General features: G+C 38.9%; 1 protein-coding gene across 1 annotated transcript in view; it reads left to right on the plus strand.

The window, feature by feature from the left end:
• LOC134567968 (flavin-containing monooxygenase 5-like) overlaps positions 1-18,072 on the plus strand; it is a 47,407-nt gene that overhangs the window by 18,050 nt on the left and 11,285 nt on the right. Inside the window, exons 3-5 of the mRNA XM_063426156.1 lie at positions 4,617-4,779; positions 9,146-9,288; positions 11,591-11,787. Coding sequence (XP_063282226.1) covers positions 4,617-4,779; positions 9,146-9,288; positions 11,591-11,787 — 503 coding nt within the window. The remainder of the gene's footprint in view (positions 1-4,616; positions 4,780-9,145; positions 9,289-11,590; positions 11,788-18,072) is intronic.

An 18,072-nucleotide genomic window follows, 5' to 3' on the forward strand; every position in this document is an offset into this window, starting at 1 on the left:
CTGCCAATTGATCACTGACTACAGTGATCAATTGGCAGGGATTACATTTTACTAAGATCTGATTTTTTTTTTAACCCCTGAGGGTTAATTCTTTTTTTTTTAACCCTCAGGGGTTCAATTTATTTTATTAATTAATTTAAATATTTTAAAATTATAAATTTAGCTAGCTGGGGAGGGTGGAAGTTAGTGGGGAATTGGGGGATTTAGTATTACGCTAACTAGGGGTTAACGTTAAAAAAAGTTTAAAAATACGCTTTAAAAAGTTAAAAAATTAAGTTAAAAAAAAAGTTTTAATAACATTTAAGTAAAAAATTTAAAAAAATAAACCCTTTACCCAGTCCAAATAAAAATTAACCCCTTCCCTGCCAGTCGATCACTGCCTACAGTGATCAAAATACAGATCACAGTATTATACTGTTCTAATTTTTTTTTTAACCCCTGACGATTAACTTTTATTTATTTTTTAACCCTCAGGGGTTAAATTTATTTAATTAACTAATTTAAATATTGTATAATTAAATATTTTGCTAGCTGGGGTGGGTGGGAGTTATGGGAAAATGGGGAATTTACTGTTAGTGCTGCTTACTGCTACTTAGGGGTTAACGTTAAAAAAAAAGCTTAGAAAAATGTTAAATCTGTAAAAAAAAGTTTTACGAAAGTTTAGGAAACTTTAAAAAAATGAATAATCAAAACAAAAGTTTAAAAAATAGTTTTAAAAAGTAAAAAAAGTTTTAAAAAGTAAAAAAATACATTTAATAACGCTCATTACCACTACACCTGGTACAAGCTAGCGGAAAAATGATCCCATGCTAAGGTTCAAAATATGCCTTTTGAAATACCCTGGGATGTCTTCTTTAAGAAATGGTATGGCTTTATGGGGTATTTGGATTATATAGCCTGGTAAAATACTCTAAAATGGGACATGGGCACAGCGTAAAAATTCAAAATTTGAAAAAAAATGGAATGGCTCTGTCCCAAATGTGCCCCTCCGATGTCCACATATACCTGGCAAAGGTACATACGGGGGTATTTTTGTACTCAGCAGACATAGCTGAGCAACATATGAAGTATTATACAGTGGTAGTACACATAAGGTTTGCAAAATATACTGTGCAAACTCACTTTGTGTGTCAAAAAGGCAGAAAAAACGCTTATTACCACTACACCTGGTACAAGCTAGCGGAAAAATGATCCCACGCTAAGGTTCAAAATATGCCTTTTGAAATACCCTGGGGTGTCTACTTTAAGAAATGGTAGGCCTTTGTGGGGTAGTTTGAATTTAAAACCTGCAAAGATGCTTGGAAATTGCACATAGGCCCGGCGTCAAAATTCAAAGTTCGGTCAAAACTGATATGGCTTGGTCTCCTATATGGCACTGTAGCTTCACAAAATAGTGCCATAGACATACAATGGGGGTGTCCTTTTACTCAGAAGACTTAGCTGAGCATAATTTGGGGGGTTTGAACTTAGTGGCACACATGAAATATACAAAATGCCCAGCAAAAATGCAATCCGTATGTAAAAAATGCACAAAATTATTTTTTACCACATACTTTGGCATGTAATGGTAAAAAAATGGGGGCATGTTAAGGCACAATATGCACCTTACGAGATACCCTGGAGTGTCTACTTTTACAAATGGTAGGCCTTTGTGGGTTTTTTTTGAACAGTCAAACTACTATAATACCCCAAATGGAAGCATAGGCTCATTAAATCCGTCTCTCAAAATTCTACTGTGAATACTGAAAAGGACAGGTCTCCTATATGGCACTGTAGCTTCACGAAATAGTGCCAAAGACATACAATGGGGGTACCGTTGTACTCAGCAGAAGTAACTGAACACATAATAAAACTTTGTACAGGAATAGCACACACCAAATTTACAAAATACACATGAGAAGTTCTTTGTTATAAGTTTGTGTGCGAAAACCCCCAAAAAACACAATTTTACTCCAATATTTAGCAGAGGTTGGTGGTAAAATGGCTACGTAGAAAGTGTCAAAACAACCTTAGGTAAATAGCCTGTGGTGTCTACTTTATATAAATATATACTTTTGTGTGGCAATTTTGTTTTCTTTTATGGCTATTAGGCTTACAAGACAAACATACCAAATTCTAAAATCGCTCCACATAAAAAGTTTATTTTACTCCTTGTGCTTTGTGACCTGTAACTACCAAAAAAAACTGAAAATCCCAGACACATTATATATTCTGTAATTCAGAACAACTAAATGAATTTATTTTTAATTACTTTCCTTAACCTGCACTAATTATGTACACATTATTATTGCAAAAACTGTAAAAAAAAACACACAAAAATTCATTTTTTTGCATATTTCTGTATTTTTTTTATAATAAATAAGCATTTATATATACATGTGTTACATCAAATTAAAGCCCTTTCTGTCCTTTAAAAAACGGTATATAATATGTGTCGGTGCAATAAATTAGTAAAATGCAAATTGCAGTTGAACGCAAATAGCAAAAAATGCCGTTGTCATTAAGTGAAAGACAAGCTTCTGAAGCTCTGTCCTTAAGGGGTTAAAGTAAAAACCCAGAATAGTAAGTTTTACAATGCTCAGGGTACAATAACAGGCACAATTAAGATCATCAGACAACATAAAAACAGACAGAACATTGTCGCAGAAGTGATAGAGAAATAAAGCGCATGTGCATCCTTGTAAAAAAAATGAGAAACCACAATCGCATTTTCTATACCAAATGCGATTCTTAAAAAAACCTAATCTTGTGGAACTAGCTGGCACCAAGGATTCCAGATATTCAAGACACCTTTGTCTTTTGATCACTGCTAAGTGCAGACAAAGCTCACAGGAGCTTGCTTGCTAATGAGAGGGGCTTAAGTTGGGCAAAATTACTTTGTCAATTAAAGCAGATGAGATATTTAGCAGCCATCAAAACATGGGAGGCTGAAGCTCGTGTGTGGAAAGTCAAGGATTCTGGAAAATCTAGTCATAGATATATGGCAAGAGCAAATGGAAAATCTGCTAATCCCAACTCACAAAGGAGGTGGATAATGAGAGAAAAGAAGAGCAGTAGGACAGGATATTTCCACCAAGTATGTAGCATAACTCCTTTATGGATATCACATTGCCAACATGTAGAATGTCTAGGGGCATAGATTTTGATCAACTTTTCCAGGGTAAGTATCTTCTATACATTCATTTTTGATGAATATATGTGAAGCAACTGGGTATTCCTTTTAGAGCTTTCCTCAATTTGATCCACCTCTACGGTGGTAATGAGACAGATGCTGTACTCTCCCTCTAGGACATATACAATCACAATTATAATACTTTTTATAGCACCAACATATTCCACAGTGAACTTCAACAGGTAAATAAGACAAACACTTAATTCTAACCAATCATGCTTGACATCCTGGAGTAAGTAAAGAGTATGGTCCCTCTGAGAGTTTAAAAGAACCTTATGGCAAAGGGATAGGAAGTTGATTTGAGGTAGGTGTGACAACATAAAAGTAAATGAAATTGGATGATCTCTGGTGCCAAGGGAATCCACATCCCAGTTTATTTGAACATACTTAGAAAAAACACTTTGCAGCTGCACATAGGAAAAAAAGCAACCTACAATGTATAGGTTTATGAGTGGTAAGAACTTAAAATATCAGCAACAGTTAAAGGGGACCAATCACGAGATTCGTACAATGCCCTGTGAAATCCACAGAGTACCTGACAACAAAGTGGGAAAACGACAGGCAATGAAGCTAGCTGTGTGAATTCGCCCAATTTAGAAATAAAAACATCCCGTAAATTAATAGAAAAACTGGTGGTTAGAAACAATAGAGGATTTGCTATGCGATAGTAGCAAAGAGTCCACAGACATTCCAGAATTGTGTTATTAGAGGGTTACTCATGCTTCGTATCCACCCATTTTAAAAAGCCTATTTAGGCATACAGGGTGATCACATGAGCAAGCAATGCTGCCCCATAATATGTAAATATATATATATAAATATGTCCTACACAAATACCTCTTAGGTCAGCAAGACACTGTAATAGGTAAAAGTCTTTCCCCCCCTCCCAAATAAATGAATGAAAAAGGAATTACACATTCTCACAGAAAGTCTTAAGGATAGACATAGGGAACATGCAAAAAATAGAGAGATCTTTGGAATTAGCATTATTTTAATAGTATTAATATAAACTGATCGAAACAGTCTACTATCTTTCCAGTTATGAAGTTCCTGAGGCACATGGCTAAGCATTACTGCATGGTTTTGTCAATATAGGATAGAAATGATAAAGTCCTTCATTCAAAAGGGAAATGTACTTTTAATGCACCTGTTTTGGCACCATACATTAAGTTGTTATGGTGCCAGGAGGTCCATGGCGCTGGCTCACCTTTAATCATTGTCCAATAGTATATTAGTGAGTCCTAATGATGGGTTATCTATGATACAGCCGAAAGAAGGGGTCAAGCTTTTTTTTTTCAATAATTAGTGTCTCTGCAAATGATTACCTCCCTATATTTAAAAGTTTGGACCTTGGAGAATAACGAATAAAAAAAAAATTGGTTAGTCTGTATGTGTCAAAATTGGTACAAATTAAATTAATTTCTTCATACTTTTTCTTTTTAAGACGGCTGTTTGCAAAGTAGAAAAGCGTCCAGATTTCATCACCACTGGCCAATGGAATGTTATCACTGAGTGTAATGGAGAAGAGAAGGAGCATATCTTTGATGCTATTTTGGTGTGCACTGGTCATCATACACACCCAAACTTGCCACTGAGTTCATTTCCAGGTACCATATTTTTTTCGCTGTAACTGCTTGTTTGTTAATTATACTGTTTTTCATTCTGGCAAAGAAAGGCGAATGATTGAGTTACAGGAAACACGATAACTGAATATTTTACAAACCATGTTACCAGAGAGAAGTTTCAAGTTGGCCATTTTGGCTTCATTGCCTACATGCTGCCTTGAAGGCATTCGGTTGTTGCTTTCATATACTTATTTTGTAAGTGAAAATGGTACCCCAACAGTTAGACATCACCTCTGGGATTACATATAGAGAGTCTTTAGAGTCCATTACTGGCCCCAAAAAGTCAAATACAAGTGATCATGTTGTGTATATAATCATGGTGGCAATGTCCATTATATAACTGTTTATAAACAATGAAAAAAACCTGTTATAGATTTGTTTTCTTTATTATCATTATTAGTACTATTATTGTTATTTAGTAAGCATCAACATATTTCACTGTTCTGTACCATAAATGGACTAACAAAGAATTAATTTCAACATTGCAAGTTGGACGTACAAGAATAGAATATAGTGAGGGCAATGCTTACAGAGGGGGTGGGTATAATTACGCAAAAGATGAAGATAATATGCATTTCATACATTGCAAAAATAGTTGTTAGAAGAGTTTCCAAAAACTGTTAGAATAGGGAAAGTGAAAGGATTAGTGTGGTGTGGGGAGCGAAGGGGGAGAAAGGTTGTTAAAGGACCACTGTAGGCAACCAGACCACTTCAGCTTAATGAAGTGGTCTGGGTGCCAGGTCCATCTAGGATTAACCCTGCCTGCTGTAAACATAGCAGTTTCAAAGAAACTGCTATGTTTACTTTAGGGTTAAACCAGCCTCTAGGGGCCTCATTGACAGCCGCTAGAGGCGCTTCCGCGCTTCACACTGTGATTTTCACAGTGAGAAGACGCCAGCGTCCATAGGAAAGCATTGAGAATGCTTTCCTATGGACTGGCTGAATGCGCGCGCGGCTCTTGCCCCGCATGCGTAGTCAGCTAATGACGACCGAAGGAGGAGGAGAGTTCCCAGCGCCGAGGGAGCCCGGCGCTGGAGAAAGGTGAGTGTTTAACCCCCTTCAGCCCGGTGGGAGTGGGACCCTGAGGGTGGGAGCACCCTCAGGGCACTATAGTGCCAGGAAAACGAGTTTGTTTTCCTGGCACTATATTGATCCTTTAACCGTTCAAGGGATATTTTTTTGAGTTTATTTTCAGTGATTTTATTTTAAATTAATAGGGACCAGTTGGAGAATGCAATAGGAATAGTGCAGTCCTAGAGAAGTCTTTAATTTGAAATTTGGAGGTGCGAGGATGAGCAGAGTGCAGGAACAGGCCTTTTTTCATAGTGTGATGAAGCCTGGATAGGTCATATATATTTATTAGTGAATACAGTTAGATAGGAGCAGTGTTATCAAGCGATTTATAAGTATGGATTAGGATTTTTAATTGAGACAGTCTGAAAGGGTGCATCTGTAAAGACTAAAAAAGAAAGGAGTTACAGGAGGTGCGAGAGAGGATGTAGATTATTCTGTCCGCAGCATTTAGTAAGGTATATTATATAAGGTGATTGGTTAAACAAATGGATTAAATGAAATCAAGAAGTGAAAACATGTGTAGAGTACCGTTCCTTTTCTATCCACAATACCACAAACAAATGCAAATCCCTTTCTCTGTCCTTCCGTGAGAATGATTATTAATAATGAACTTATCTTTAATACATTTTAGGAGCAGATTTCTTCAATCTCCAGGAAGTTAAATCAACATAAAAATGTAAAAGATTTTACACCTTTATTATTCTTTATATACCATCCAAAATAAAATCAAAAGAGTTGCATTATATGGATCAGTTCAAACAGAAACAAATCCAAGTTATATGTTCCATTTTGGCAAAATCTGCTTTCCATCTCATTATGAACAATTCTCGCATCGCCAGCAATTAAAACAAACAGCTGTCAGCAAATAAACACGCAATTTATGCATAGATATTTATATATTACCTGCAGGGTGTCCAAAGTAAATTTCTAAAGAAAAATAAGAAAAAAGAAATACAGTTGAAACCTAAGTAGGTTTTTTTTTTTAGCTAAATGTCGAAAACATTAGTGCAATCCACACTTTAGCAAATAATTTGTTCCACACTGGCTCAGTCTATCAGAATAATAGCAAACAAAACAAGGTGATTTACGGCTAATCAAGGACAAGATCTGAATTTCTCAATATGTAAATCAATAATGATGCTGCCAATACACAGGTAAGGGCAGTAGGCTGCAGTGGTATTGCTAGCTATTACAACCACATGTTCAATGGTTTTTATAATGTATATAATAGTAGTATTAGTCCTGCTTATATTCACCCTTTTTTACTTTTTCATATAATAACCTCTACAATTAAAGCAAGTTAGTTCATTTTAATGTATTCATAAACATATAACATATCTAAAAAAGTGCATGTTTCACACCAAGAAAAACTGGATTTTTTTATATATTCATTAACAAATTAGTAGCATAATAGCAAAAACCTATAATTATGTATTTTTGCATTGGGTATATCAAAAACAGGCTGCAAAAGCTGCAAATCTCTTGTGTGAAGATTTTGCAAGCCCTGCCCTTCTAACATCACCCACATTTTCTGTGGCTGATCATAATTCCCAATGTAGGTCAGTAAGAAGTCCTTGCCAGGCAATTGCTGCCTCTTGAGTTTAGCTCTACTAAGCTAATCTAGAAAGGAAGTAACTTTCTGATTGACAAACAGAGGATGTAGCAAGGTTCATTGATACAACTGACAATTTCTATTGACATCCACACTTTCTGTAAAAAGAAAGAGAGGACACACTCTTCACACATAGCACTTCAGCAAACTAAAGTGCTTTAGGTGTGCATAGTATACATTTAAATGAGCAATTCATATAGCACTAATTAACCTAAAAAAATACATAGATGTGTACCGGACATAGCACAAAATAACAGTTTAATATATAGTATACACTGTCACTATCTCCAGTACCAGAGTGAAGTACACATTCTCATGGTGAGCTTTTTTTTTTTTTTTTTTTTTTACAATGTGTAGTTGCTGTGATGACAACTTGAACAATATGTACAAAATTATTGGGACAGACCTCTTAATTATTGAATTCAGGTGTTTTAATCAGACTCATTATCACAGGTGTATAAAATTAAGCACCTAGCCATGCAGTCTGCATTTACAAACTTTTGTGGGGGAAAATGGGTCGTTCTAAAGAGCTCAGTGAATTCAAGCATGGTACTGTGATAGAATGCGACCTTTGCAATTATTTTGTGAAATGTCATCCCTACTAGATATTCCATGGTCTACTGTAAGTAGTATTATCGGAAAGGGGAAGCATTTAGGAACAGCAGCAACTCTGCCACAAATCATAACACCACGTAAAGTCACAGAGTAGGGTCACCGAGTGCTGAGGCACATGGAACGTAAAAGTCACCAAAGTTCTGCTGATTCCATAGCTGAAGATTTCCAAACTTCCACTGGCATTAATATCAGCTCAAAAACTGTGTGGTGGGAACTTCATGGAATGGGTTTCCATGGTCAAGCAGCTGCATGCAAGCCTCCCATCACCAAGTACAATGTCAAGCATTGGATCGAGTAATATAAGCACACTGCCTCTGGACTGTGGGGCAGTGAAGGTAAATATTAAGGCTCCAGCATACCAAAACATTTTGGACAATGCTATATTTCCAACTTTGTAGGAATGTGGGAGGCTTTTTTCCATTCCAGCATGATCGTACCACAGTGCACAAAGCAAGGTCCATAAGACATGGTTGGATGAGTTTGGTGTGGAAAAACTTGACTGTCCCGCACAGAGCCCAAACCTCAACCCTATAGAACAGCTTTGGGATGAACTGAAATGGAGATTGCGAGCCAACATCAGTGCCTGATTTCACAAATGCTCTACTGGATAAATGGGCAAAAATCACCATGGAAACACTCAAAAATCTTTTGGAAAGCCTTCCCAGAAGAATGAAATGTTATAGTTGCAAAGGGGGACCAACTACATATTAGTGTCTATGTATTTAGAATGCATTATCATAAAAGTTCTTGTTGGTGCAATGATCAGTTGTCCCAATACTTTTGTCCATATAGTTTACATAGTATGTTGTTTCTGTTCTGTTCCAATAAGGGGATAATTTGGGAGTTGTCTCTATCTTTGTGAGTAGATGTTTTTGGCAATCAGTTGGTACAAATTAGCAATAGAAACCTGTCAATAAATAGCTGATACTAAATAACAGCTGCAGTTAGTAGCTATTAGCAAAAAGCTATGACTGCTGCTCACCACAAAGTAAGCCCATAGTATATACAAATATGTTTCTAACTCTATTATTCATTTGATTTTTACAGGCATTGAAAACTTCAAAGGCCAGTATTTCCACAGCCGAGATTACAAAACATCTTACCCATTTAAGGACAAAAGGGTTATTGTGATTGGTGTTGGAAACACAGGAGTTGATCTGGCTGTAGAGCTTGGAACTGTGGCCAAACAGGTAGGCAAAGAAAATCATTAAAACTCCAACTTATTTCTTTAATGTGATGGTATACAAATACATTCACATTCAGGTAAGCTCTGCACCCATCATTTCTATTCCGACACGGTTTACAAGGCATCTTATGAGTAGTTGATAAACTCACAATTGAGTGTAGATGATTGGATGTGTATTGAAGTGTCATTAAAAAAGACATATCAAACAAATATGACAGATCTCAATAGCATAATAGAAATTCACTTGTGCAATATTTCCTTTGTTAAAATCAAAAGTCATTCAACTTAGGATCAAGACCCTTCAAACATACATTTAACGACCAAACTTCTGGAATAAAAGGGAATCATGACATGTCACACATGTCATGTGTTCTTAAGGGGTTAAACTTAGATCCCTTTCATATTCAGAATCTTTACAACTTTTAAGTCAGCATAAATTCTGTCTAAAGTGGGCTCTTTGCTCTTGACCTTTTTTTAGAAACCACGTTTACAAAAAAATATTGCTTATAGAAATGGGGTTGGATCTCTATAGATCAAGAGACAAGGACACTATAGTGTTGGGAATAGAGCTTTGTATTCCTAACAATGGCATACCTACAGGGCCGGATTTTCCTATAGGCTAACTAGGCTTCAGCCTAGGGCCTCAAGATCAAGAGGGGCCTACATTCAAATTGTTATCAAAATTAAAATTACACTATTCTAAAAACAGTGAACACTAAAACACTGAACCGAAAATAAGGAGAAATTCTACGCATATGATATGACCAGTGGCATACTAAAGGGGGGGGGGGGGTGGGAGGGAGGTGGGGGGGGGCGGTCCGCCCCGGGTGCCACTTACTAGGGGGGTGCCTGGGGCAGACTGCAATGCCCCTCCTGCCGCGATCGCCGAGACCGGCGGTCTGGAGCTCCGCAATGTGCAGAGCTGCAGACCATGGATCTCGCGTGCACTGCCCAATCAGAGCGTTGCCACGGCTTACCACGGCAACGCTCTGATTGGGTCTCGCGAGATCCATGGTCTGCAGCTCTGCGGAGCTGCAGACCGGAAATGAGGGCCACCTGACCACCAGGGACCCCACCGGACCACCAGGCAGTCCCACTGGACCACCAGGGATTTAAGGTAATTTTTTTAGTCACCCCCCTCTCCTCATCACCCCCTCACTCTCACAATTACCCCCTCACAATCACCCTTATCTCCTCATCACCTCTCTCCCTCTTACAATCACCCTTATCTCCTCATCACATCACCCCCCTCTCTCTCACAATCACCCCCTCTCACAATCACCCCCCTCCCTCTCACAATCACTCCCCCTCTCCTCATCACCCCCTCCCTCTCACAATCAATCACCCCCCTCTCCTCATCACCCCCCTCCCTCTCACAATCACCCCCCCTCTCCTCATCTTGACTTTTTTTAATTTATTATCCGTGCCACATTTTTTTTATAAAGGTTAGTACCAATCACAACATGTTTCATTTAACATATTGATATATATCACAGTAATGATGTATTTTATTGTCTCTCATGTAATTTACAAACTTAAAAATGGGAGGTGAAAGGGCCTCATAAGTGGAATAGCCTAGGGCCTCATCTAAATCCGGCCCTGCATACCTACCACAGTTGCAGGGGTTGCCGCTGCGACCGAGCCTGTCACACCAGCGAGCCCAGCCACAGATTCGACCCCTGCGACCGTGGGCCGCCGGTATCCCTTTAGTGCCGGTGCACAGCCGCACTGACCCAGGGCCAACGATTGTTGGGTTATTGTCAGAAGGTGAGTGCTGTGCTGCTACTCTCCTGCTGCTGTGTGTGACGTGGCCGAAAGGTCTGACAGGAAGTGCCCGCTGAAAGAGCACTTCCTGTCAGATCGGTATCATGGTGATGAGCATGTACAGAAGGAAGGAGGCGGGTGAAACACATGGAGGGACTGGGGTAAGGAGAGAATGGGACACATGGAGGGGCTTGGGGAGGGAATAGGACACATGAGGGGGCTGGGGTTAGGAAATGAGACACATGAAGGGGCTCAGGTGGGGGGAATGAGATAAATGAAGGGGCTAGGGGTGAGGAAATGAGACACATGGAGGGCTGTGGGGGGAGAGAATGAAATAAATGAAGGAGCTGGGGGCGAGGGAATGAGGGAATATGACACATGGAGGGCTGGGGAGTAATGAGACACATGGAGGGGGAATAATGTCCCTTTACTATCAGAATTATGTGAATATTATATCCATTGACAGGTGTAATTTCTGACAAGATTATATGTTTTGTTGTTATTAACTGACAAGTAACATAACTTTTGTACTACCGTTGTAGGTTTTTCTGAGCACCAGGAGAGGAACATGGTTATTGAATCGTGTCTGTGATGATGGTTTACCCTTAGATATCGCTCTATTTTCTCGTTTTAATAGCATTATCCAGAATACCTTACCAACACTGGTCAACAGATATTTAGAAAATAAAGTAAACTCCAGAGTTAACCATGAAACCTATGGACTAAAGCCTCAGCACAGGTATGTTTATCTAGTTGAACCTGACAAATTAAACAGATTTGTTCATGCAATTTGATAGATTATTCTTTAACCCCTTAAGGACACATGACATGTGTGATATGTCATGATTCCCTTTTATTCCAGACGTTTGGTCCTTAAGGGGTTAAAGTGATATTGTTGGAATTAAATAAAAAAAAATGGAAATGTTTCTTTATTGCAGAAAAGTAACGATTACGATGCCAGCCCAATTTTTTTTTTATTTTCTACTTGTAAATTACTTATTTATAATATTTTTTAAAAATGACAATTTCACAAAAACATACACAACCTTCATAGAACTATACGAAATGTGAGGTCTAGTTGTTCTTGTTATATATACAAAATTCTTTATATTTGCAACATTCCTTAAAAACATCCAATAGTGAACAGAAATACATATTTTTTTTCCAGCTTGTGTTGCTATAACAATGATGAAATATTAATGGATACTTTAAATTTAGATGCATTTATCAGAGCCTTAATTTTTCATTTATGCACTACTAACCAACTTAAAGTGAAAATATACATATATATATATATACACAAATACAACTCCACTACCTTCCCTGATGCAGTGAGCGCAGGCTCACGAAACGCGTAGGATTGACAGAGCGATCGTGACAGGACCACACACACTTACTGTGAGCGGCCGCATCTGATTCCACTACTAGAGCGCGCTCAGCTCCGACAGCACCTAACAAGGGAGACCCCAGATGCAGCATAGATAACTGGAGGGGGGGAAGGACAACATTTACACTCCTCTCTTCAGCTACACAGAACCCCTTGGCTGGCTTCAAAATGCATTGTTTCCAGCTACTTTTGCATCCACCTTTCTGCATATACAGCCACAGGAGGATGTCAGCTTCATATAATCTATAACAGTGAGCTGTCAACTACTGTATAAGGTTGGACTCTTTATTTTCATTCCTCTGGTTCTCTTGCAATTTTTAACTTTTATAATTTTCCACCATATATTTGTGTATATATATATGTATTTTCTCTTTTTGCTATATTTTATAGTAGTGTGCACACTTAATATAGCATTTAGTATTGTTTTTTTACCATTGTGATTTAGTACATTTTTAGATTTCAACAAGATAAATAAATTGTTTAAAATGTTTATTACCTATATGTGATAAGATTGTATTTTTTGCGCTTCTCAAACATTTCTACTGAGTTTTACCTTGTAAAGAAAGTGTAGGGATACTTTCTCTTAAAGGAGCAGCATCTTAAATACCTCTCTCACATTAGTTATAGACACACCCTGTATTAAGTGAATTTTATTCTCTATTGAATCATATTATTCTGCATTATCACTCATTCCATTACTGGGAGTATATTTGTTTGCACAGTTTATACGTTTGCCAGAGAAGCTTCTATTCTCTAGGTATTTATCACATTCTACTAGCCAACTTACTTGCCACTGAAAGCCATGAAATACTTGCACGGACTCAGGGCCGGACTGGGAAAAAAATTAGTCCCGGGCATTTTTCAATCAGAGCAGCCCCCTGAGAAGGGGGCGGGGCCAGAGAGGGTGTGTTTTGTCATCACTAATGACAAGCACGCCCCCTCTCAAAGTGAGCATGTTGGTTCAATGCACAGAGCATGAAGAGCTCTAGCATTAGAAAAAGGCCCTGTGTATAGGTGACTTAGTGTGTGTAGGGGTTGTAGAGAGGGTGTGTTTAGAGAATGTTGTATTTGTTTGCTGACAAGGAATGCAGTGTGTGTGTGTGTGTGTGTGTGTGTGTAGGAGATCTAGTGTGTAAAGGACCCAGAGTGTGTATAGGAGATTGTGTGTGTGTGTGTGTGTAGAGGATTAAGAGTGCATATAGGGTAAGGGATCTAGCGTGTATCTGGAGCGTAATGTGTGTAGTGGTGCAGTGTGAGGGGTGCTGTAGTGTGTGTGTGTGTGTGTGTATATATATATATTTTTTCCTTTTTTTATATATATATATATATATATATATATATATATATATATATATATATATATATATGAAAAAGGAAAAAATTCTTGCACTCACGCTTTAATCTGTCTTGTGTGCCGGGTGCTAAGCCAGGGCTTGGTTATCCAGGTATCCAGAGAGGTAGCAGCACTTATGGAATGTAAAAGTTCTAATCTTTATTAATTCATTTTTTAAAATAAATTAATAAAGATTAGAACTTTTACATTCCGTGAGTGCTGCTACCTCTTTGGATACATACATATATATATATATATATATATATATATATATATATATATATATATATATATATATATATAGACAATGAAAGGAAGATAGCACTCATTGCGACGCACGCACTGGCGTCGGCGGAACCCGCGGCAAACCCAGCCGGAGCTGATAGGGAGAAGTAATTGGTTTGGTGGTGGGTAAGTTGATTACCATTATGTACTGATTGTATATATATGTCATTTTATGCTATGTTGCATTAGTCCTGATGAAAGTCTGTGGTTAACAGACTGAAACGTCGACCTTCTGCTGTTTTGATTAAAAGTTAAGTTTTACTTTATTTACAAGTCCTGGGAGTGCTATCTTCCTTTCATTGTCTGTATTTTGCTGGACAAGCACCGGGCGTTTACATTTGGATTGTGGAGTGCAGGATTATTTTGCTTCGTTGTATGTATGGCTCAGTGGCAGGAGCCAGCTTTCTATGCACCCTGATTTTGGAGTTCGAATTACTCCTGGATTTATATTCATCTGCTCTTTTGGAGAACGTTATTTTGGTACCATAGTGAGTACTTATATATAATTATATATATTGGATTCAATTTATTATCCCACATTTTTTTCATCTATGGAGGATTTTTTTACATTGGCTGGTGGTTTAGTTGAACAGGCGGAAACATGGCAGTACAGTGAGGAGGATGCAGATAGGATACGGTGGGCTACATCTACATCTGATTTACCTAATACCACGTCTCTAAGGGACATTTATTTTGAATTATTAAGACTTAGAAAACGAGAGACTGATTTGGACCTGCATGGGCTCTTCCTGTCTGAATACCACCGCAAGTTACAGATTCCACGAGGTTTTCGGGTCAAGAATATCCCCACTATCGGTAGATTGAAGCCACAGGTCTGTAAACGCTGGATCTCAGTTCTAAATAAATGTTCACTAGACCTGATGCTCATCATCATTGAGGACGTTAAAGAAGATTTAATTCAAATTAGGAGGAGGATCTCCGAATTAGAAACAAGACAGGCGGTACTACTATCAACACCGGAATCGGCAACTACCCTATTAAAACTGGAGGACAACATTAAGAATTACAAAACTGACCTGGTGAGATTCAAAAGAGAAAAACAGGAGAGGGTGACAGCGGATTATAAGGAGCATCGGGTATATAGATGGCTCAGTGGAAAGTCGGATACACCGTACTTCATTAAGAAACGCAGACCCATCCGTAAACCTAGACAGTTCACAATAGACAGAACTTCAGGAGAATCCACCTCTGAGTCTGAACTACCACATGATTCTTTTTCAACACGGAGAACAGACAGCTCATCAAGCACTGCACAACCTTTTTTAGACAGGGCAGCAGCCGAAGAACCGTCTATACGGACACGGTACCAGAGCAGATACGGAGTAGCAGGCGGAGGTACATCACTAGACGTGGCCAGAGGGGGCGTACCTTCTGGGGCAAGAGGACGGCCACCCCGTCAACAGAGATAGCCCCAATTTTCAATCTATCCTCTAGAGCTCTGACATCGGAAGAAACCAGTATGCTCAGTAAAGGCTTATCATTTGTCCCTACGTCTGGAGTTAAGCCCTTGGATTGGGAAGTTGAACTTTATAAATTCGGTCGGTCGTTAAGATTAAAAGATTTTTTTAAGACCAAAACTAAGGATACAACGAATTCTATTAACAAATTCAGAACGAAAAGCACATTCGACCCCATGCCCAATCAAGTATCCATTAAGTCCTACCTACGTTCAGTGCAGAAGGAATCGTCTGACCACTTGAAACACAACCATCCACATCATTCAAATTGTACTAAGAATGAACGAGCCATTATCAAATCCTTATCTGCTGATAAGGAGATCATCATCCGTCCGGCCGACAAAGGGGGTGGCATCGTCATCCAAAATTATTCAGACTATCGGTCTGAAATCCTATCACAACTGTCGGACCATAACACATATGTCAAACTATCAAAGGATCCTACGGATCTGGTTATTAACCAGATTGAAGAATGTCTATCAAGAGGGCTTCGCTCCAACTATATCTCCATGGAACTTTATCAATACCTCCAGGCAACGTCACCAAGAACCCCAGTAATTTATTCATTACCTAAAGTCCATAAAAATTTGGACAAACCTCCGGGCCGCCCCATAGTTTCAGCGATTGGGGGAGTTCTGGAACCTCTGGCTAAGTGGCTTGATTTCTTGTTTAAAGAACCCATTGAACACCTTTCCACCTGTATAAAGGACACCCCGAGTTTCGTAAGGTTATTATCCGAGACAACATTACCTTCTGAACCGGTTGTTCTACTGACATGCGATGTGTCAAGTCTATACACCGTGATACCCCATCAGGAGGGTATAGACGCAATGAGATCAATACTATCGCAGTCCACGCACTATACAGGTCCTCCTGTAGAGTTCACGTTGGAGCTCTTGGAAATAGTCCTTTCCCAGAATTACTTCAGGTTCGAGACGGAGTGGTACAGACAAATTGCCGGTACATCCATGGGTGCAGCCATGGCACCCATGTATGCCAACGGTTATATGTTCGAATTCGAAAATAGATTTATATTGGAACCTTACCAAGACCGCATTCTGAAATATGCAAGATATATCGACGATATCTTTATGCTGGTTACTGGTACCATAGCTGAGGCCCAAGAGATGGTCCAATCCATCAACTTAAGCACAAGTAACATCAAACTTACAGCGATAATGGATGAGACAACTGTTGATTTTCTGGACATCAGAGTACTCCGTGAGGGGATGAAGCTGGCTTATACTCTATACTCCAAGCCGACGGACCGAAATACTATACTTCAGGCCAATAGCTTTCACCCTGGTTCATTAAAAAACTCTCTGCCCTACTCGCAATTTTTGCGTGTCTTGAGGAACAACTCAGATCCTTTGAGAGCCCAAGAACAGTTGGGGTTAATGTGGGAGAAGTTTCGACAACGTGGATATACATGCCAGATCCTACAGAAGGCACTTGACCGAGGGTTGGCTACAATTGACACTCCTGCTCCAAAGACAAAGACTGACAGATTGGTCTTCCCCACCACGTTCACAACATCATCTCTTAAATTCAAACAAATCATTGAGGCAAATTGGAGAACACTCAGTAACGATGTAACATTACCTCCAATATTCCAGAATCCTCCGATGTTTTGCTACAAGAGGAACAAGAATCTGAGGGATTTGTTAGTTAACACCGATCCAGTCCACTGCTATACGAAGGGTAATACTCCACAGAACCTGGGATGTTATCGCTGTCTTGGATGTGTGACTTGTGGACACATGATCCCTGGAAAGACGTTCACACATCCACACACGGGGGCTAGTTTCCGCATCCAACATCGATTATCTTGTACCAGTGACTTCGTGATATATAAACTCATGTGTCCTTGTGGTTTAACGTACATTGGGAAAACGGACTTGCCCCTGAGGGAACGTATCCGAAACCATAGGTCCAGCATTAGAACAGCTTATAGGGACCAGAAGTCGGAGTTACCGGTAGCGAAGCACTTTCTTGAACTGGGCCATAATTTGCCATCTATGAAGCTCATGGCTATCGATCATGTACCTGCACCTAGGAGGGGGGGAGATCGTAAAAGAATGCTCCTACAAAGAGAACTGTTCTGGATAAGGACTTTACAAACGGTCCACCCTCTTGGACTGAATGAAAAATATTCACTATCTGTGTTCTTATGATCTAATATTTTGAATGACCTGATGTATACTGACATAGGTGTTGGGAGCCCGCCCTTGGGGTTAAGCTACCTCCCTGGTTGTTCAGTTTCGAGGATGGTCATTTGCTTCATAACCCTATATGTTTCATATTTCTATGTTTTCTATAAGTAATAATTACTAGTATAGCTTTTGGACTGGCAGGGGTACCCATTTATATAGTGGGTTCTCCATGTGTGTTTTTCTCTAATTCTACTTATCTAGATGTTTTATAATAGGTTGTACCATAACAGGCTATTTAAATATTATTTTTACAAGCCACCGAGTAGATATACCCTATTATCTTGGCTATTGTACATTTGGGACACTACCTGGTCTCCTTATGGATTTT

This window comes from Pelobates fuscus, chromosome 7, assembly GCF_036172605.1.
Source record: "Pelobates fuscus isolate aPelFus1 chromosome 7, aPelFus1.pri, whole genome shotgun sequence".
Lineage (NCBI taxonomy): Eukaryota > Metazoa > Chordata > Amphibia > Anura > Pelobatidae > Pelobates > Pelobates fuscus.